The sequence below is a fragment of the Haemorhous mexicanus genome, chromosome 2 (genome assembly GCF_027477595.1).
Source record: "Haemorhous mexicanus isolate bHaeMex1 chromosome 2, bHaeMex1.pri, whole genome shotgun sequence".
In the NCBI taxonomy this organism is placed as follows: Eukaryota; Metazoa; Chordata; class Aves; order Passeriformes; family Fringillidae; genus Haemorhous; species Haemorhous mexicanus.
Genome location: NC_082342.1, coordinates 88,052,696 through 88,075,233, shown reverse-complemented (window position 1 = coordinate 88,075,233; position 22,538 = coordinate 88,052,696). Strand labels below are relative to the sequence as shown.

General features: G+C 38.8%; 1 protein-coding gene across 2 annotated transcripts in view; it reads right to left on the bottom strand.

The window, feature by feature from the left end:
• Positions 1-8,934: 8,934 nt before the first annotated feature.
• The window catches only part of P2RY8 (P2Y receptor family member 8), a 33,174-nt gene continuing 19,570 nt past the window's right edge, over positions 8,935-22,538 (bottom strand). For both annotated transcript variants that reach the window (XM_059839375.1, XM_059839374.1), the window contains one exon: positions 8,935-12,999. In XM_059839375.1, the coding sequence (XP_059695358.1) occupies positions 11,879-12,931 (1,053 nt within the window). In that variant the 5' untranslated portion in view covers positions 12,932-12,999 and the 3' untranslated portion in view covers positions 8,935-11,878. The remainder of the gene's footprint in view (positions 13,000-22,538) is intronic.

Below are 22,538 nucleotides of genomic sequence, written 5' to 3'. Positions count from 1 at the left end.
ATTGCAATTGTATGGGTGTTCCTAGAACCTGGGACATATTTCTTATCTAGTCATCTTTCTATACCATGCCTTGCTATGTGTTGAATATAAGCAAGCATAATAAACTAAAATCAGAAACTCCAGAGGACTAAGATGATAATGGAAAGGTTTATATATCAAATCAACAAGCCAAATTTTCTTTTCCTCATTTTATTCAGTCTTCCAATATAGTTTGGCTATCATAGCAACAGAGCAGTGAAGCTGTGGCTCCATCCCAATCTGTGTGTATGAATAAAGGAAAGACTTGAGATGAAAGACCACCTGTTCCTGGCAGCTTCTTTTGAGAGAGAGGAACAAAGACAGATCTGTCTCTAGACACCTATAGAGCCTTTAGAGATGCACCCAACATAACTCCTCTTTGGTAGGTGTGGTATCCCATTAACTGAAGAGTAAAACAAGCCTGATTTGTTTCCCTTAACTAATTTCTGCTTTGCACAACAGACTTTTTGAAACTTAAACAAATAAATGGGAAATACGTGGAATTTCTATAGATTATCCATGAAAGTTGAGAAAATGCCCAAAACTAGACACCACCAAAAGAGTTTTTACTTGAAGAAAATGAGATGTGGCTCTTGGATTATTATTTTTAAGGAGTGGTAATTACTAAACCTGTTATTCTGTTAAACGTACATGGAAAATGGTGATTTTGTTTATTTACAAGACAAAACCACAAACCTGTTGAAACACATATTTTCATTTGCCATCTTTATATGTTATTTCTGCTGGTCCAAATGTCAAGCTCAAGAACCCTGTGAGAAAAGCTAAACCACATCACATAAGCTGCAGCGGCTGGGAGAGGTTTGGCAGAGAGCTGTTAACTGCTCCACAGGGCCTCACAAGCCAGGCACAGCAAGTGTGAGGCTGCAGCAAGCTGGCCGAGGGGAGGATCAATGACACCAGCAGTTATCAGAAAGGTTTGTGTCGTGGCTGACTGTGCTAGTCAAAGATTAAGCTTGTCCAAGGTTGGTTATGAAACTATTGACTTTTTCAAATATCCAAGGTATTTTGAGCAGAAGCAAAACAGCAGTTAAAGCTCTGAACTGCAGAGACCTCAATACTTTTCTTCTGGACTTCTCTGCTTTTTTGCCTATGCATTTACATAGTGGCCATTACAGTAACACCTTCAAGCATGTAAAGAACACTGTGATGATTAAGTTCTTGTGCCTAATTTTGTGTGTATTGTGATGAGTGTATGTATTTCATCCCAGATGTATTATTTGCCTGAGCCACCTGTGCAAGCACAGGATCATCTTGTTTGGGGAACAATGCACTTCCATTATGAGGGAATGAGCATTTCACCTTTCACAGGGCAGCTTGACCTTTCTAGGATAACCTCATCAATTCAAAAAGCTCACACATTTTTCAAGGAAACTTTTTCTGCCACCGAAATCCTTGTCGTAGTATAGTGTGTCTGCCTAACTTGTGAAGTAATTAATACATCTTGTTTCTGTTACTGTAAGGAAAAAGATCTTTAGTTGTTTGGAGATGGATTATATTTCATCAGCTAATCATCAGTAACTGTGTTTAAAATCATGGTGTCATTCAACATTCCTTGTCCTATGTTTTATTTTTGTCTTTTTATATACAGCTTGTATTTAGTTAGCAGCCTTCTGAGCAGAGTTACCTGCTTCGTATAGCACTCCATCTCCTTGATATTTTAAGATTGCTTTACATGTTCAACTAGATCTTTGGTTTATGAAGGAGTATTCTAGATTTTTCTGGACTCAGGGAGTGCTTTCAGAGCAGATGCTCTAGATTTCTTTCACAGTCTTATTGCTTAGTTCTGTGTTCTCATAGGCCATTTTTAAGAATCCCTATCAATTTGTCAGCTCAGGTCCAAATGCTCCTTCCTTCTCTTCTGTCCAGCTTGGAAGGCTGTAATATCATGACGTCTCTTGGTGACCACTTCCCAGAATTTTCTCTTCTATTTGAAGTGGAGTCGTACTGCAATCGTATGGAGACATTCTGTGGAGACCACAGGAAGTCAGATGAAATAGGATTAAAATACACCATAGGATAAAGGCTGTAGGACACATAATGTCCCTGCAAATATTTTTACACATACCTAATTTTAAGATCTTTGTTTTCACAGCATAGTTATCAAAAGACATCATACCTTGGGAAGAAACTTCACAGCTTCTGAGGGAGTGCAGTATAACTAGTACCGGAATACCAACCCATTTGTCAGGCAGCTCCATGGCCATCTTCTGGGACAAGGAAAGCAGCCACATCAAACATGGATGTAGCAATGCCCAGGGGGAGGACATGGCCATTTACAAAGCAACTTTTAACAACAGAAATCATTATCCAAGCCCCAAAGAGTCATCCTTGGCCAGCACATTTAAATACTGTAAAAAGTGTCATTCCAAGAATAATTGAAGAAAGACTGTTAGGAATTCAAACTAACTACTTTGCTTTTGGCCTCTGCCACAGAAAACGTATTGTAAATTGGAGAAGCCTAGAGCCTTGAAAAAAATGTCAATGTGAAGACAACTAAATCCTACTGAGAGGAGCAGAGAGTGACAGATTTTTTGCCTGTGCTGGCCAAGAGGGTGAGCTGCCAGGTACACAGCAGCAACACAAAACAGAAGAAAGAAAAGAATGCTTCCTTCCTGCTATTTCTACCTGATATCAAATAAGTGCAATATCCTCCTCCAGTATAAAGTGGAATGCTGCAAACACATGCCAATTTACATGACATAGATACAGCATTACAGTTACACACAGTTCCAGTGCTGCCTTTCTCCACTGTTGCCACAGCCAAAATCTGCTGCTGAGAGCAACTTCTGGTCTGCAGCTTTCTTTCTCCATGCTGTGAGCTTGAGGCCAACAAGCAGCCTCAGAAGGGAAGACTGGGCAGAGTCTAATAACCCTGTAGTTTCAGAGACAGGAGGATAAGTGTTTGCTGACAGCATCCCTTGATATCTGTATGTTTGTGTGTTTGACAACCAGTGGATTATATTGAATACATGAGCCTCTCTTGAAGTCATATGTCTGGTTTTTGCTGCACATGCAGGTTCCACCTCTAATCTCAGCATTGCCCCAGTCTCACTTCAATTAGCACTTACATAGCCTGTAGACGAAAAGAAGCTGTGTATATCAGACTACAAAACACTGGTTCTGTATTATTTAAATTTGAAAAATACATAAATAAGTACATAAAATATTTTTGGGGAAATGATGTGAATATGCATAATATATCTATTATATATGCATCACGCACATATTATCTATGTGTGTGTGTGTGTTTATTAAAAAAATATATGTACACAAATGTGATATAAGATACAAATATATAGTTGCCTAAGACTGGAAAATATGTCTTCCATCTTATTGTACAGTGTAATGATAGCTGCAAAGACAACGGCATGAAATTAGGGAAGCTTAAAATAAGGTGCAGAGAAGAGAATATTAATTGGCTCACTGTAATCCCAGTTTTTCCAGAAAATAACTTCCGAGGCTCCGAGGTGAAGAGCATCTTGAAGCTCTTATAGTTATTATGTGAATCTCCACCGGAGGTCACTGCATCTCGTCTTTTCCCTACGTATTTGATCATGAACCCCGACTTTCAAGTACCTCTAAAATCCTGTAACTTCTAAGAACTAAAGGCCACACACCCCAAACGCTCACATTCCTAATTTTAATTTTAATTTTAAGGATTACATAACAAAACAGCTTCAGGCCATTCCCTCGGGTCCTGTCACTGGTGACCACAGAGAAGAGGTCAGTGCTTGCCCCTCCTCTTGCCCTCGAGAGGAAGGCAAGAGGACCTCGGAACCTCCATGAGGTCTCCCCTCATCATCCTCTTCTCTAGGCTGAGCAATGGCTGCACATATGTGTGTGCAGATGTGTACTTTTAGAGACAGTCAGAGCTGATGAGAATGGCAGTATATCTAGCAATATCTTGAAAGAGATGCATTGAGATTGGAGGGATAAAGACACCATAAGCACACCAAGAAGTGCTAAGATATGATTGCCACAGATCTTAAGGCTCCTTCAGCAAATTTTCATGGTTGTAAGAACAGGAATAATTGTACCCTATGGAACGAATACCTTTATTGAATATGGAAATAAACACTGTCAGAGTTCTGTTTTCTATCATCTCAATTTTATCAGATGAATCAAGTGAAGATCAATTAGATGTTGTATTTTAACTTATTTTTGTACTCGTTTAGGGGTTTAAAAAAGCTCAAACATATGGACACTTTATGTGAAAGTGTAGAGAGAAATTTGCATTACTCAGCAAAATGGGGTGGGATACCAATGTGTTCTGCATATAATATGGAATGCAAGATGAAATAGGGAAAGGAAAAAATATCAGCATGTTGACAATAATAAGGAACTGAGGAAACCAAGTCTGAGGTGTGGTGCTGGAACTTTTTGAGAGAGAAGAAGCCATTGCACTTCATAGAGAGTTTCTAATTGAGAAGACGGACAGACTCTTTAGAGGTAAATGACAGGAAGAGACTTTAGTTTATACATTAACTTGTATATTTTCCTTTATTTTCTGAAGCTGTGTGAGTTTGGGGAGATAAGAAAGACCCACAGCCTATTTGAGTGTTTACTGGGATCCTCAGGAATATTATTGTAACCTGCTGTTACAAGGATGAAGATGGCAAAATTCAAAAACAGCTATCAAGAAGAAGAGGGTAACAGCTGTGGGATACCAATATTTCTTTTGTAGTGTTTGTCTACAGAGAGATCTACTGGCATCTGGATGTCTGAATGCAATCAAAACCCATAGCAGGTATTGTTTAGGAAATGAAGGAAATCACCAGTCATCATGAGTGCTTCCAAACAATAAGATGCTTAGGGCAACACTTGATCAGGTAAGTTACACCTTTTGTGCATGGCAAGCCCACATTTCCAGAGGTTTGAGTCACTGTGTGAAATGTTTGTTCTGTATCTCCATAGTGTTTATTTGTCTGTTAATCACATCCCTTTCCTTTCACCAGAGATCTGGAAATTTACTGCTGCTCCCATCTTTTCTGCTGAAAAGGCGCCATGTTTCCAAAACGAAAGTGGCTGTTTATGAAAGAACTATTTACAGACATTCTCTAACTGCAGATAGCCTATTGCAGAAACTGACTTCCTGTGTCTCTCTGCAGACACTTAAAGTATTTCTCTGCCCAGCTGCCACAGAAGTTACTTCTTTGACCCTTCTCCCATCTCTAGCTTGAATCTGTTTATACTTCATATAAGTCTGTTCTCCTTTCTCCTTTGATAAAGCTGCTCAGGTACACAGCAGAGGAGAAAAACCTTTTAATTTCCTCAGATTTAAGGCACTCAACAAAACACTTCTCTATTTTCCTAGTACTTCACCATACCCAACAACAGCAGTTAAGACTGTGGAGCATACTAGGAAAAGCTCCAAAGGACAATTAGCCTGGGAAGCTCTCAGTAGGACAATGGCACTTTTATTTTTGCAAATTGGAGCATGCCAGAGCCAGGTCATGTGGGGAGTGGTGCAGAAACTGGGGAAAGAGAACCATCAGTGTCCCTGCACTGAAAATTTCTGCAGAAGAAAAAGTCCGATTGCAAGATATCATCCTGAGATAAGATAGTCAAGAAGGGAGTCGAGTTATTTATTTATGCTAATAGCTAGAAAGATAATCTGTCTGGCAGCTCTGAACTTCATGTTTTATAATTAAAGATTCTTGAGAGTCTCCTCATTTGATAGCATATTCCAGCTGTTTAGACTTTAAGGAAATGTACTAGAAGACTTGCAACTAAGTCATGAAAGACCAGGAGTTCAGTGGCAGTCCAGACTTCAGTTATGCAGGGTTGTGGTTTTTTTGTCAAATGAAAAAGAAAGCTTAAAAAAACCATATTTCAACTAACCTTTATGCTGTACTCTACTATGCACTACATAATTACACTTTATATGTTCAAGAAGAAAACAATTACTTGCAAAAACTTAATCCAGAATGAAAGTAATCCCAATATTTTAAAATTAGTTACTCTTAATTTTAAAATATTTGGATTACTTTCATTCTGGATTTTGCTCTCAGTAACTTCTGAACTGACTGAAATTTTGCTCTCAGTAACTCCCTTTAAAACTATGAACTATGGCATAAATGAGGAAAGTACATTTATTCTTATAAAAGATTCCAGGTTTTTTTTTTTTTCCAGGATGGATTTAATTACTAAGAACAATAACCAAGTCTTATATCCTAATCATTCTTGTAAGAGTTATTTCATATTAGAATTTTCACTTGGGACACTAAAAAGAACTGTGAATTTAGATACACCTAAAAATTTTACCAATAAAACTGATTATTTTAATGGACCTTGCCAGGTCATAGCATCTTAAATTAGCTTTTTTAGAGGAACTTGTCAGGATGTGAGCTTTAAAGAGTAGACTAGGCTGCTGCCTGAGAAGTTAAAAAAAAAATCAGCAATGGTGAATTGCCATGCCTCAAATGCACAAGCAGGTCTGCTGCTAGTCAGCTCCAACAGCAGCAGCCTTTGAGAGAGGGGTGATGGAAAAAATGAGACCAGAGGTGAGACAATATGTCAGAAATTGAATTAATAATTATGTGTTTTGAAGCAAAATGGATGAACTGTTACAAGCACCTGGAGAGATTTGCTGAAGGGCAAGACACAAGTTCATCCTCACCTGATTGTGAGAGATTGCTTGGTTAGGGGGTTTGGACATGGTGACCTCCAGAGGTCTCTTCCAGCCTCAGCCATCCTGTGACTGTGACCTGTCAAAAGGACTAAATGACAGATGATCAAGCTTGTGCCCCAGGCTCCCCTGACTGTGGAATAGCCTCTTCCAAGATGGTAGCAGGCTGAATTTCCTGCTGAATCCCCCTGGCAGTGCCCCAGCAAGCAGGGTGGAAGAGGCCAGGCTCCAAGGTGGTTCTGGCAGGGTTTAACTGAGAGTGTGAGATGGACCAGAGGGGAGCCAAGGGGCTGTCTTGTTTGTGGTGTCCTGCCTCAAACGGGACACTGTCATTTCAAGAGAAGGGAGAACAGGGCAATCACATACTATGACTTCCTCTTAGTACTCCTCCAGCTTTTGACAATTTTAATCCTTGAGGTCTTCCTGGGCCTGTGGTGGTTTGTCTGTTTAATAACCTACAATGGATTTCTTTTCCATGTTCTTTTCCATTTTCTCTGGCCAGTGTACTATGTGCATCCACAACATTCTTGGCAAAGTGTTTTCTAATTCTACTATGTGTTGTAAGAAGAGATATGAACTTGATCTTGTTTTTAGCTTAGATCTCATTAGCTTAATATCTTGTTCACCAATTATTGGGCAAAGGCAGTGTAAGTCATCCAAATCAGCTTTTGCAACTTCATTGAGGGTTTTGGAGGCCTTTTTCCTACCTACCTTATAATGTCTCTTTTCTGAGATGAGCAGTCCTAAACTATTTAAATTTTAAAATCTAAGATTTTATATTAATTTCCTAGAGGATACCATATGCTCTCACCTTGGTCTTTTCTAGTCCTTGTTGATCCTCTCTGTGCCAGAGGCCAGAAGTGCAGAGAGTAAACTAGGAAAGGATGAACCATGGATTTCTATGATGCTGAGCTGATGGATGGACTTATGGATTATGATTCACTGTAGTCACTGACAAGCAACATCATTTTATACACAAAGCTGTTACTGGGTTTCCCTGTGTGTATTACTTCACACTTACCAACACTGAATTTCACACACAAACATTTATGCTATCCCTCCCATCTTTGGGTAAGCACATACCCTAACCATTACCTTAGAGAAAAAACACCCTGGTGGGTATCAATGCAGATAACACCTTATGTTATTATAAACTATTTAAACTGGAAAAAATGACAAAATGTCATGAGTTGACTTCAGGATAATCTCTGTCCTTCTCATGTATCAGCATATATGTAGCCAAACAGACAATGAACACCAAATGGAACATAATCAGTCTAGAGAACATTTATGAAAGCACAGCATCACGACCTGGTTGAGCAAGGTGATTGTCCTGCTTTTCTCCGTGCTGCTTTGGCCTTACCTTGCATCCTGGGTGCCACAATATAACAAAGACATGAAGTTCTTAGGGAACATCCAAAGGAGTGCTACCAAGATAGTGAAGTGTGTAGAGGGGAGGCTTTATGAGGAGCAGCTGAGGCCACTTGGTCTGCTCAGCCTGGAAAAGAGGAGACTGAGGGGTGACCTCATTCCCCTCATCCCTTGTGAGGGGAAGCCGAGGGGCAGGCACTGATCTCTTCTCTCTGATGACCAGGAATAGGACCCAAGGGACTGGCCTGAAGTTGTGTCAGGCGAGGTTTAGGTTGAATATCAAGAAAATATTCTTTAACATGATGGTGTTTGGGCACTGGAACAGGCTCCCCAGGGATATGGTCACAGCACCAGCCTGACAGAGTTCAAGAAGTGTTTGGACAATATTCCTGGGCACATGGTGTGACTCTTGGGGATGGTCCTGTGCAGGGACGAGCCACGAGCAGGGCCACGAGCTTGACTCTCTGATCCTTGTGGGTCCTTTCCAAGTTGATATATTTTATGATTCTATGATTCCATGACTACTGACTCTGACTGTCTGTTCCCAGTTTCCACCAATGCCCTGCTCTAGACTGGGGGTGGGACATGCTCCTTCCTAAATGCATAGAAATTTAAAAAAATATATGTATTGATGCACCTATTGCATAAGGAGAAGGATTCCAGTTAGCCAACACGTCATTAAAGTATTGATACTTTTAAAATTTGGGTGAAATGTCTATGACAATGCCAACTTCTAATATATATATCTATCCTGTAAAGAAATCTGAAAAAAACCCTGAAAAAATCCACAATAACAATGAGAAATAGATTAATTTTATTTCATAACTTGGTTTCTTTGCCCTCTTCTATGCTTGGAAGTTTTTCATGCATGGCAGGTAAAAACACAAGAATGAATCTTAAATCATGTCCTTTTTATTTTTTTTTATTATTATCATTATATTACAAAAAATTTCAAGCATATTCATAGGTTAAGTTTATATAATGTAATTAAAAAACAACACCAAACACAAACTCCCCTCTCAACCCTGAAAACAAAAAGAAGCCTTTACATTCTTGTCTTTTCAGTAAAATTACATTAACTACATAGTAATGCTTACAAGTAAGCAAGTTGCCCAGGGCCCATATTCCCCAAATTGAGCGTAATGTGGACATGAACTTCTCAATAACTTCACAAATTGCAATGTATGTTTAAATGCCTATATTTATATGTATATGGATGTCAACTTATACTTACTGATCAAGGAGGGTAGAAGCCATTATTCTTATGGTGCTCCAGAAGGATGTATTTCCAGGATCAAAGAACAGTATGATGGGCCTCTTTTAATAGTAATTTATTCTCTTCCTCTCAAATAAAAACTCTCCAAAACTTCACAGTATATAGCATTGGACTCAAAGGATTGCTGTTAATGGGTGCATTTTTATATTCCTTTCTCAAGGAACAATCTCACTGACCAAACAGGAGTTACCTAGAAGCTAGTGAAATGGCATGATGTGTACTCAAATGAGGCATCCTTCCTGTTCCTTTTTAAACATCTTCAGAAGAGAGATGAAGGGTTATGAAGAGCTGCATAAGATTGGAGTGAATATTTTCAGTCCATTGTGAGCATATTTTTTCAGTTGAAAAAGGAGCAATTCACTGTTTTTCAAAATATAGCAGTTGATGTCCAAAGTGCAAGGTTTCTGCCATTTTGGCTCTATTTTGTGTCAGTTAAAGTTCAGGCACTTTGCAGCATATTTTAGGAGGGACTATGCACTTGAGGACCATGTTCAAGATAAAACAGAGTCAAAGTCTGCATTAGATGTAGGAGAAGTAAAGCCTTTCAATGTAAAAATATTTCCATGTTTAAAAAAAAAATAAAGAAAAAGGAGAGAGATTTCAGTATAAACGTTAAAAAATTTCCTGCCAGAACAAAATGCAGAAAACAATTAAACAATGGTGATAGTGAGAAGGCTAGAATCATGTGAAAGTGAATAGTGAAGGGTAGCTTCCAGGCAAATTGATGGGAGGGTTTAGGTGAGTTATGTATCACTTAAATTTGCCTTGTACACAGAAAATGTGCAGATCAATTAAAACTAACACTGTGAAATGCCACAAAGCATCGAATGTTCTCAGTGGCTTGTAAACAGTAATGCTAGGTCCACTCACATTTATTCTACTCCAAAAACTGACAGTACTTTAGCAGAAAATAGGACATTTAAATATCTCACTGTGCATGTTGTGGTTTTCCACCCTCCACTGTGAAGAAATTCATGGTAATTAGTGGTGGGAAATTGGTTTTTAACCATGGGATACCCAAAGAAAAATAGCAAATTTTAAGGGTCTTGGGTGTTGCCTATTACTTAGGCAAAGGAGCTCAGGAATCAGTGCAGCCAGAGATGTCTCAACCAACTATCTACAACACTGCAGACGGCTTCCTCCTCAGTGTGGGATGGAGTTGAAAAGCAGCAAAAGGATATGGTGTATTTTTGTCTTGCTTGTGAGGGTATCTTGTCGGGTCTTCTCAGGTGGTTTGTGTCTCTCCTCTGACAGTGAGAGTGAAATGTAGGTAAAAAGCTGTAAATACTAGAGGAAAAACTTCTCTTTTATCTGTCCCCAGTGCATGTTCTCTAACAGTTGTCCTTCCAGGCATGCAGGCAGTTGTTGCAATGTGAGAAGGATTAAACATGGCACAGAATATGCAAACAAGTTGTAGAAAGATATTTCAGAGGAGAGCTCCAAACACAGGACTGCTCAACCCACATGCCATAACTTATTTTCAGGATGTTTGGTACAGCTCCCATTCTCAAGCCTTATTGTCCTCTTTCTTTTATTCTTTCTTCTTGCCTGCCTGAAGGAAATCTGTTTTTGACACGTGGCCATCAGGAAAAGTTTTCATCTGGTTTCTGCTGGCACGTAATGACTCTCTAGTCTGTGGTTGAATTTTCATATATCCAGCTGAAAATCTGGTTTATAATCTACACCATCTCTGTAAGGAAGAAAAAAAATCACTCCCAGGCACTATGTAAAGCTTAATTCTGCTGAGCAGGATGGTTCTTCTATGTGTAGCCTACACATTGATGAAAATGACCAGTTGATACAACCCCATACAATCAGCATTGGTACTGTAATAGGTTAATGTGGGAAAGTCTGTTACCTTAAATAAACTGTTCCCCATAGTCCTGAGAAATTAATAACTTCAAGAAGTGCAGCTGTATTTGCAAAGGTTGTTAGCTTTCCTTTCATTGTATGAGATGTTTTGCTGTATAAGATTGAAATAAATAAATAATATGAGTCAACCGAACTTTTTCAAGTGTCAGTGTGGTTTGACTCTGAAAAGCAGTTGGGTGAGTGTTGTGGTGATTTCACAGTGGCTCTGCATTATGCATTAATGGTAAAATACCATTCTACTTTTATTCTTTCTTTTATAAAAATACAACAGAGAAGGAAATATAATCAAAAACCAAAAACAAAGCTTAGCACATTCTTTAGAAAAACATCTTCCTTACTCCCAAACCAGCTTTGGTGTATGCTCTAATTAATGTACAGTAATATTTCACATTCACTGAGAATTGCAAGTCTTTGGTTAACTATAGTACAACCTGAGAGTAACTGTTCTAAACCTATCCTTTGGTCTTATGCAGCAAGGCTATTTCCAAGCTAACCCTGCTTGATTTGCTTCAGTTCCTTCTTGAATAAATTCAGTTCCTTTAGCACTTCCAGAAAATCCTGAAATGCAATTTAAGTACAGCTTGAGTTCTGTCTCTGGAGCAATGCATTTTGAGCATGGCCTTTCAAAAGGAAATGTTTTCTGTGTCTACTCATGAATTTCACAGGTGTCTTTCTTCTGGTCATATCTAAAGCTAAAAAACACTTTCCTGCCTCTGCAAATTGAACTTTACTCCCTCTAACCCATCCATAGGTCCACTTGACATCGATCTGGCTGACATGGTCCTGCCAGAGAATAAACTTTCCCTTCTGTTTTCCTTAGGGCGAAACTTTTCCACGAATTTCTGGTAAAATTCTTTCGATGCAAAATAATAAATGAAGGGATCTATGCAGTTGTTGAAGCAACTGAGGCACAAGGTGAGCTTGTAGGCAGGGTACAAACTGCTGCTGTAAAATAGGCGGCTGATCATGTGCGCAAGTAGGATAAAGTTATTGGGGGCAAAGCAAGTGATGAAGGACAGAAGGACAATTGTCGCCAGGTATATGGATCTAGTCTTTTGCTTATTACCATATCTGTTTGATGTCTGAATTAGCTTCCTAATGATACCAATGTAGCATCCAACTGTTATAAGAAAAGGGATCAGGAACAGCACAACAAATAAAGTGAGGAGAAAAGCTACCCAGGCTGCAAAAGTGGGCAGCATATCCCATTTCAAGACATCAAAACAGGTTATAATCCCTAATTCTTTCACTTCATAGGTCAGGTCTGTAGTTTCTAGTGGGTAGAAGGCTAGTAGCAAGGCAAACCACATAGCTAGGCAGGCAGCCAAGGCATATCTTTTTCTTCTCCACTTGATCAGCTTCAAGGGGTGTACCACACCCATGTACCGCTCCATGCTGATGAAGGTCATGGTCAGTATCGAAGAATACATGTTGGAATAGAACAACACTGTCACAAGGCTGCAAACAGTCTTGCCAAAAATCCAGTGATTGCTTTGGAGGTGATAATAAATCTGGAAGGGGAAACATAAGGCCAGCATAAGGTCCGTGATGCTTAAGTTGATCATGAAAATAACAGAAGGTGTTTTGGGTTTGATTTCCCAACAGAGCATCCAAAGGGAGAACAAATTGCCAGGGATGCTGACCAGAGCCACCACTGAATACACAATTGGGAGGGTGATGGAGACTGTTTTATTCTGGAGCATTGCCAGTGTCAAAGCGTCCAGGTGGGATTCGTTTTTAACCATTTTTCACAAGTGGGTTGTTGATCCTTGTAAGCCAGCTGGATCATATCATGAACACTTGGCTTGAAAACCTAGAAGAGAAATGTCAAGTGAGAAAAACAATATGTCAAAGCAGAAATTTAGGATATGAATCATGTATTAATCAACTAAAAAAATTCTTTAGTTTGACAGATTTTCCTTGAATGCACTCAATCCATTAAAATTACTTTCTGAAAAGTCTTGCCTCCCTCCAAATCATCATAATGTTTTACTAGTCTGACTTCTTCCTATCTTGGAGCAGCTACCTTTTCCCTGGTGAATGCTTTTCTGATACTTAGAATCACAGAATCATTAAACACGAAAAGGACATCCAAGATCATGGCACCTTTGAGCAAACGTCAGCATGTCAATTAAATCATAGCACTGATTGTTGTTAACCAGCACTCCTAGGTTCTTCTCCACTGGGCAGCTTCCCAGCCACTCTGCCCCAAGCCTGTAGTGCTGCGTGGGGTTCTTGTGACCCGAGGGCAGGACTTGGCATTTTGCCTTATTGAACCTCACACCATTGACCTTGGCCCATCAATCCCTCTCATCCAGATTGCTCTGTAGTCTATTCATTATCACACCTCCTATGTAACATAAAGAAAATCACATATCACGAGTTGAAATTCAATTGATGTCTGCGTGAGAGCGCTAGTCCATAGATTGTCCATGAGCTAAATCCATTGTATGTACTCTACTTGTCATACCCTTGATTTCTGTAGTGCACAGTATCTTCTGACATTTTTCCCCTCCAACTAAATTGTGATCCATTTCAAGTAAGGGCTGGATTTTAATTTTTTTTTTCTTTTTCTTTTTCAATTTAGGGAAAGGAAAACATGCATTCAATGACTCTTGCTATTGCTATATAATAAAAACATAATATAAGGAAAGAAACATGAGAATCAGGGACAGATTGCAATTGCTTGGACTGGTTCACAGGCTGGAGAAGCCCTCTTCTACCAAGAAAAAAAAACTATTGAGCTTCAGTTTCTGCAAAATGTAAGTTAGTTAAAAATGTTCTATTTGCAGCTGTCTGATTTGCATAATCTGTAATTCTGCAAGATTACTTTCAGTTTTGCAGTCTGCAAAGCAGACCCATGCTTTCACTGTCTGCTTTTCATAGATCTTTCTTGGCAGATGCAATAGCTCATGGTTTAGTGTATTTATTTTAAGCAGCATGGTAGCATTCAGCAGCTGCAGGAAAGAGCCCACACCCCAATGCTTGCTTTCCTTAAGCTGCAAGTACAGGGAGGCAATTTCACAGAAGTACAACATTGAAAAAGTGAAGAAATGGCAACAAATGCCCAGAAAGGCAGAGGATAGATCTACAGTAGGTTCTGCAAAGAGTTACAATAAGGGCTGAAGAGGTGCCAGGCCAAGTCAGCTGATAACTGTGGGCACATCTCTACTGCTTAATTACAGGCAGAGAGCAGGTTCAGGCACAGTCCTGCTTGGGGACTCATCACTGGCATGGTTTATTCCAAGCATCTTGTTGCAAGACAGCCCTGCTGTAGGAGGTTAGATTAAAAAACATAGGTTGCTGTTGGTGTCACTTAACCTGGTATCTTTTTTAAATAGAGCTTTAGTTTGTATGGTCATAGGCCATGAGCAGTGTAACTAGTCAGTTCCTCAAACTCTAGAGCTGGAAATAACCATTCTGACAAAAAACTGTGCTTTCTGAGAGAGGCTTTTACTGAAAAAAAATTGTTTTCTGAACCATTGATGAGTCCTGAGACCTGGCAAATCTGAAGTCCCTACTGGAGGCTGCAGTAAAGAGATAATCAACTGAGAAGAACCCAAGTGCAGATCCAGAAAAAGGTACAGCTACAACAGCAAGCAGCTCAGTGGGGGCTTATTAAAGTTCTTTCTTGATCTGATATATTTGACATAGTGCTTTAAATATCAGGTAAAAATATTCAGAAGTGGTGAGAGTCAGTATCAAGAAAGTTGTATTGATTAATGTTGCTTCCAGCTGAATTGTTGGAATCCTAGATAAAGGAACAAGAAAATAGGAATTGCAAAGAAATCAGAGATGGACATATATCATGCACATGACACAGAGCAAACATGTGTCACGTAGTGAAGTGATCATCATATGGGCACAATTACAAAAAGACCTTTGAGCCAAATCTGTTGCAAATTAAATTCTAATCTTATCAGGGGAGTTCTACCAAGAATGAAACTAATTTTTCATTTTTCACGTTAACTTGAAAAAGCACTCACTGTCACATAACTCTTGGAAAAAAGCCTTAATGCTCTCTATTTCCACTCATCTGTCTGTGACTTAGCATAGCAAATGTTTATTAAGTCTGTTGCCTCAAAAATCCTGCTCAAGTAGCATCCCTTTGTGCCTAACAACTCTATACTTCTCAAAACAAACAGAAAATTGTTGCCTATATCAGAGTTACCACAGAGCTTTAATAATACAGAACAACTGAAAGATATTTGCTATCACAGGCCCCTAGAAGCTATTCCTATGGAAATTACAGGTACTTGGGAAGGTAGGAATATAGTAAAAAATTTCCATTAAGTCTATCACACTGGTCCTAAAACTATCTAATATGTCTCACATTTTGGTTTGTGTTAATCTCAAACGTATTTTCTTCTGTACTTGCTTTTTCTGAGAGAACATCTTGATAAGAAGGAGATAAAAAATGCATGCCTAGATGCTGCCAAATGCAAAACAGTGTCAGCATTCACAGCCTGACTAAAGGCGAATTTTATGCACTCGGGGAATGCTACTGTCAGTAAAACATGTGTGTCTCCAAATGCTGGCACCTCTTGAATAGGACACCTGACTTACTGATTATGTGACTACAAGAGCTTTCCAAAAAGGGTAGGTCTCCTTGACATCATTTTTAGTAATGAAGATGTCCATCACAATCAGCAGCAGAAGAATGATGGGTGGTTCCTTTAGAGTCTTCTGCAGGGGAGAAGGGGACATGCAAGGCACACAAGACTGATGTTGCATGTCATTCATGAGGGCAAATAGCCTCCTGAGGAAATGTGGAGTACAGAAAATCCTCCTCCCAATTTTGTCTTTCCTTTTGCCAGATTCTCTGACACTAATCCTGAATTCCTTGTCCTCCTCCCAATTTTGTCTTTCCTTTTGCCAGATTCTCTGACACTAATCCTGAATTCCTTGTCCTCCTCCCAATTTTGTCTTTCCTTTTGCCAGATTCTCTGACACTAATCCTGAATTCCTTGTCAGGAAAGCCTGGACTAGAAGAAATTGCTGCTCTAATTCACCCTTACTTGTTATAATTTACTTTTTAAATGCCCAGGTTTGTGAGGTTTGGCTGGAATAGAGCCAATTTTCTTCACAGTGGCTGGTATGAGACTATTTTTTGGATTTGTGCTAAACACAGAGTTGACAAGAGAGATATTTTTGTTATTGCTGTGCAGGGCTTACACAGAGCCACCACACTGCTTTTTGTAGTGCCATGTTGGCAAGGAGGTTGGGGGCACACAAGAGGCTGGGAGGAGACACATACAGACAGGTAGCCCAAACTGACCAAAGGGATATTCCATACCTGTAACATCATCACCTGTATATAAAGCAGAGGGAAGAAGGAGGAAGGAGGGACCATTTGCAGTGATGGTGATTGTCTTCCCAAGTAATCCTTTCATGTGATGGGGCCCTGCTTTTCTGGAGATGGCTGAACACCTGTCAGCCCATGGGAAACAGCTAATTAATTCCTTGTTTTGCTTTGGTTGTGTGCATGGCTTTTGTTTTCCTTATAAATTGTCTTTGTCTCAACCCACAATTTTTTTTTTTCCTTTTACCCTTTCAAATCTCTCCCCAATCCTGCCTAGTGGGGGAGGTGAGCAAGTGACTGGGTGGGGTTTGGCTGCTGGCTAGACTGAAACTAAACAGCAGGTTAAGCTACTGGAACCACAATATACCACTCCCATTGCTGAATCTGTTGGGGTTTAGTTAATGCTGTGTTTACATTTTCATCTGGTTCAGGGTAACTGTGTCCTTCCCCCACTGCATCCACAGTCTGTCTGTCTGTCTCTTGTGCTTTAATTTGTAAATGTAATACATCAAGAGAGAAAAGAATCCCTCTTTAGAGGTTTAAAATTAGACTCCTCTTACATTTTATGAGCTTTTTCCATCCAACTTCAGCTTTCCAACAGAATTCAAATCAGTGGAGCTTGCATGGATTTTAAAACATCCACCCTAAGCTATGGTTTCATATGCATAATTTTTCAAAATATAGTTCTGTTACATATATTTCCCTGTTAGAAATGCATGTTTTTCCCTTAATTTTGGGAGACCTGTATTTAAAATACGACAGACCAATGGACATACTGAAACAAAAACTAAATAAGGATTCTTCAAGTGACATGATCCAGTCTTAGAGACATTTACATCAGTCCTCAAGCTTGTGACAAAGAAGGAGAAATGTTAAGCTTTTCTGCTTGCCTGATTTCTGAAACATTTAGTAGATGTATATATATTAGTCTCATATTAAGTACTAAGCCTCTGGAGTAATGCTTACTAAATCCATGTAGGATTTTTTTTTTTGCTACTCTTTGTACTCTCTGGCTTGTGGCACACTGCACAGAAAACTCACTTGGAAATTCAGTGGTATCATGTTTTCATCCAAGCTAAAACCATAAACTAAGGTGACAGCTCCTTAATGCTTTTCTGATAGGAATAGGAATTTCTTTCCCTTCCATTGGCACAAGATGATAAATAAAACATTCAAGGGTGTTTGAAAATCAAACAGTAAAAAATCACAAGATATGTGTTGCTTCTTTGCTGTGGAAGAGGAACAGTAGAGATGTCTCTATTTTTAGAGAACTGCAAAATTAAGCTGATGTGATTTCTCTCTCACATCTATTATCTTCCTGTTGTCAGTGTCAAGTGCACCTGTGAAAAAGACTGAAAAGGCCTTGAGGGAAGTCAAAATGAAAATTGCCGATTTATAAAAAATTGAGATTAGCTTTGTGATTTGAGATGGAAAAATAACTCTTAAAATATATCCCACAGCAGAAAGCCTTTCAAAACTTATTGTGTTTCATAATTTTTGGTTCACTACCTGTCAAAGCACTATTGCATAGGGGAAAAAAGTTCTTATTTCATAATTTCTTTGATATTGTTACACTTTTAGAAAGTCACCCTTCCAGCTGAAGAATGTAGGATGGCATGTTTCAGATTACTGGTAAAACAAGCTGAAATGCAATTTCAACTCAATTGCAAATAGATTTAGAATGAAGCAAAGTGAAAGCACAGAATTTATTTTAAGCACTTAGAAAAACCCTATTAATACTTTTTCATCAATGCAAGTGTAGCTGTATTTTTTTTTTTTCTTAAAAGACTAGTTTTTATTATATTTTAATTTTACTTTATTCTTTGCTTACTCAGTTTGATTACAAAGCAGTAACAAGAGCTAAAGGGTTAGGATAGTTTATGTCTACCTAATGGTAGATAAACTAGAGACGACTTGAGGGTTCTCAGTATGGAGTTTTCCTGCTGGGTTTTCAACCCCTCCTGGACTGTGTGAATTACTACTGAGATAAGTAAAAGCCCATTAAACAAATGCTTTATTTCTATTGTAGACTGAGTGTGAGGAGAAGAAGGAGTCAGAAAGGTAAAGAGCCAAGAGTCAGTAATCTTGAGCTGTGGGAAAAGTGACAAACACTTTGATATTTAAATAAAGTAAGGGGTTTTAATATGAAGAACAAGAAGTGCCCTTTCGTAAGACATCTCAAGTACAGTTCCTAAAGCATCATTCATGTGATTCAGAGAAACACTTCTGCAAATGTTCAAGTTCAGCAAACTGAGCAATGTAAATGAGTCCATTGCTGTCTGAATGTTTCCTAAACAGAACATGGGCCTTACCGAAAGGGGCTGCAGGTTTTGTACTGATGGTTCTTTCTCACCCTTGCAATAAACTTTCATGCAAATTTTAGCTGGCAGTGTTACATCTTTACATCTCTAAAAGCCAAGAGTTTGGTTCCCTCAGTGAAGATGTGAACCTAAGTCTTCTAAGAAACTTCTTTCTTTTTGGGCTTCCTTGTTCTTTTAGCCAATTTGTTTTCCTATTGTTTTGTTCTGAGTATCATTATTACAAAGGTCAGAAACTGTTGCCAAGCCTTAGCTATGTTATCACAAAGGCATTATTTGATATTTTAGCTTACCTTCTTTTAAGAAGAAATACATTTGGGAAATGACACTTCTACCCTCTGAGCACTTGCGTGTGCAAGTATTACTGAGCAGAGAAAACAAAACTGAAGGCATCTAACTTGCTATGATATTCCTAACATTCCATGCCATTTAGCCTTAAAAAACCTCCTGTTCTTTATTTCTTAATTTTCACCAAAGATCGCTCAGATAAAGGACATAAGTAAACCATGTGTATACCTTCACTGCAAAAGCTGGCATATATTTTACAATGAAAAAGTTAAGCTATACTCATTATATTAATCAAAAACTTTTTCAGACGCAAATGTCAGTCTTTATCTTAGTACACACAGTCAAAGTAAACCCTATGGTGGTTATAGCTCTGACCTCAAACCATCAGGGCAAGGTAAAACTAGAGTGTCTTCTCTCCACAAGGATTTCACATTGAGAGGTAGAAACCCCTCTCTTTTTTCAGCAAGAAAATACAGAAACATTTCCAGCTTTCATGTAGTAGAGGGGTGCATACCTATTAGAGCTTGTTATCTGTATCAATCTAGAGAAAAACTGCTTTTTTCAAAAGTGAATAAAAATAATGCTGTCATTTCTGCCTACTAGGGAGTGCTTCTATTCTCCAGCCTGACAGAGTAAAAGCAGGCACTTTCCAAGACTGAACCAAAAATTTGTTACCATGAAATTTAAAAAATACAGATGAGAGGCAAAGAAACTCCACAAGCACATACTGCACCGAATTTTCAGAACTAGCTAAATAGTAAAATTAAATGTACATATCTACTTTCAAATTTTCTGTGTCTGTCCTGGACTATGCAGATTTGCTGATAGTTGAATTTTACTTCACTTGAACCTTCACCTTTTCAAAGTATAAATCAGCAAGGTCAGGATTCTCTGCTGGTTTTAGCAACATTCACCCTAATTTAGATAAGATTTGCATAAACACAGCCACTGTCATCTGTGTCTATGAGCTGTTCAGAGTGAAACTCATCCATGTGGTCTTTAAAAAACTTTATTTCTGCAGTAGTCAGGTTTTTGGAAATAAGTCTGTGGGACAGTATTGACAAAAACCTCTCAGCATCTGAAATAGGATTTTACAGTTCAAGTGCTACTTAGATTACAAAATAAATAAGTTTGCAGTTTTCTTTATCAGTGCACAAGTCAGCCTATAAAAATGTTGTGCACAAAACCTTAGGTCAGTTGAAACCCAAGTTGGGTGACTGTTGATAAATTGTGTAGGCTGGTTTAAATTTCAGTAAGAGTAAGTATCCTAAACTGGATTTGAAGAGGTTCCAATTTAGGGGCTAGTAGCTAGAATATTATATATATGTTGATCTTTCCTGCATAAGCAGACTTTTTAAGCTTAATTTTTTGAAGACTATTATTTTAAAAAAGATTAGCAAAGCTAAGGCAACAGAAGAATTCAACATATCAGCTCAAGAATTCATTCTATAGGACATAGAGTCCTCTGTGATCACTGCCCATATGCACACTTGTATTTCCCAACAGCAGAAGGTAATTTTCCTCCAGGTGAAACCATGCTCTCTTGCACAGGGAGGAAGCATTTCATGCCATCCTGAAACTGCTGATTCCTGGCAGGGAACCTTCACTTAAAGGCACCACAGGGTTTGTCAGATGGTGCAGGGCCATGAACAATCACCTTGTAAACCTCCCTTTAACTCCTCTGGCAAACATCCTGCATAGTGTGGAGTTATCCTCTGCCAGAGGGCACTTCTGCAGGTACCTTGGCCTTGACTTATGGCAAGATGAAGACACATGCTTTTATACAATTTTGATGAAATTTCCTGATCTAATTGAAATTTAAATAACACATGAACTGGTTTTCTTTAAAACTTTAAGTTTTAAATATTGTCTGCATCTAGGATTGACAGACAATGGCTTCTGGTCATCAACTACTTCCCTCTACAAGTAATTGCCTCACATAGCTCTTGTGAGAGTCAGAGGAAAAAGTGTAATCAATCATTTCCCTTTCGACCTCAAATTCCAGGAAAAGAATTTGACAGTTTATTGGCACAAGGCAGTTGTGGTAGACAATATGACAGATTCCTAACAGATAATTCTTCAATATTCAGAAACTTGGTGGTCTTACACTGAATCGGAGTGCTCCAACTGGCATTTTGCAGCAAACAAATATATATAAGTATACACACATAAAAGAACATGTGTATAGATATTTTCTGTTTGAAATCTCTGCTTTCTATCTTTTCACCTCTCTTTTCTGTGAAGCTCTCTTCAAGTGTTTCCTTTCCTGATCAGTCCACAAAGGAATTGAGGTAGAGTTGCTGTCTGCTCTTGAAGATTATCTTCAGAGATAAAAATTAAAAAAAAAAGAAAAGAACCTCAGATTGTGGGTGTTTTTTCATACTTGCACTAAGGATATGACAGTCTGTAGCTTTTAAACAATTTAGTTTATGATTGAGCCCATAAACAGGACAAGCCACAAAGTTCTGCAGGAGTACCTGAAAGGATAATTTGGTGTGGTATTTGGGAAATGTTTTGAGCAAACAATGTAGAGTAATTTGAACAGCCATATAACATATTGGGGCCAGAAATTGGAAGCAATATTTGTAGGGGTGTATCAAATGACTTGCTTGAGTGTGTAAGCTGCCTTCAGATGGGCCTTTTTCCACTGCTTCCACTAGTTGCTCTCAGTAGATTAATCTTTCAAGCCCCTGAATAAATAGATGTGTCCCAAAAAGCCTGTGCTGGATCCATAACAACTGGTGACTGGTAAACATACAGGATGAATTCTTTCCACAGCAGTAGTACTAAGTGGCAGGATTTGGGTATAAGTGGTCTTTCTTGCCTGATCTTTGCTACAACTGTGGATTTATAATCCATAGAAATCTAAGTATCTATTTTAGGGTGAGTTAGAAAATGTTTACTGTACTGGGCAGATCTCTGGTGACTGCAGTATTTGCAACTGTAGTCACTTCCACAGTAAATGCAGGTGTTTGAAGCTAATTCCAGCCTGTTTTAAACATCCCGTTGATTCAGATCCTGATTTCCTGGACACCCACAGTTGCCTGGAATCTGTCAGAATCTGAGCTAGTTCACTAAAACATAATTGACCCCCTTCACTGTTGGATCACTCAGCTGCTACTTTTAAATGACCAGGTCAGCTTTGGTGTGAAAATGAATTGGCACAGAATAGGATAAAATGCATTGTTTTACCTGTATCCATCTTCTTCCACCCGTGTGTCAAAGCCTACAGTCAGTTTTACATGACCACAAGGACTCAGAATAAAAATGTTTTTGTCTTGTGTTCCTGCTGCAGTACTTGCTCAGCACATATCATTTAGCCCTTACTGGCAGACCATGGAATGGACTGACCACTGCTCTCCCCCCCAGGTGCCTTCAGCAATGTTCTGGCAGTAAACTCCTGCAAACTGGGTGTTCTCCTGGTTTTCATGTCAGTTTGGAGTA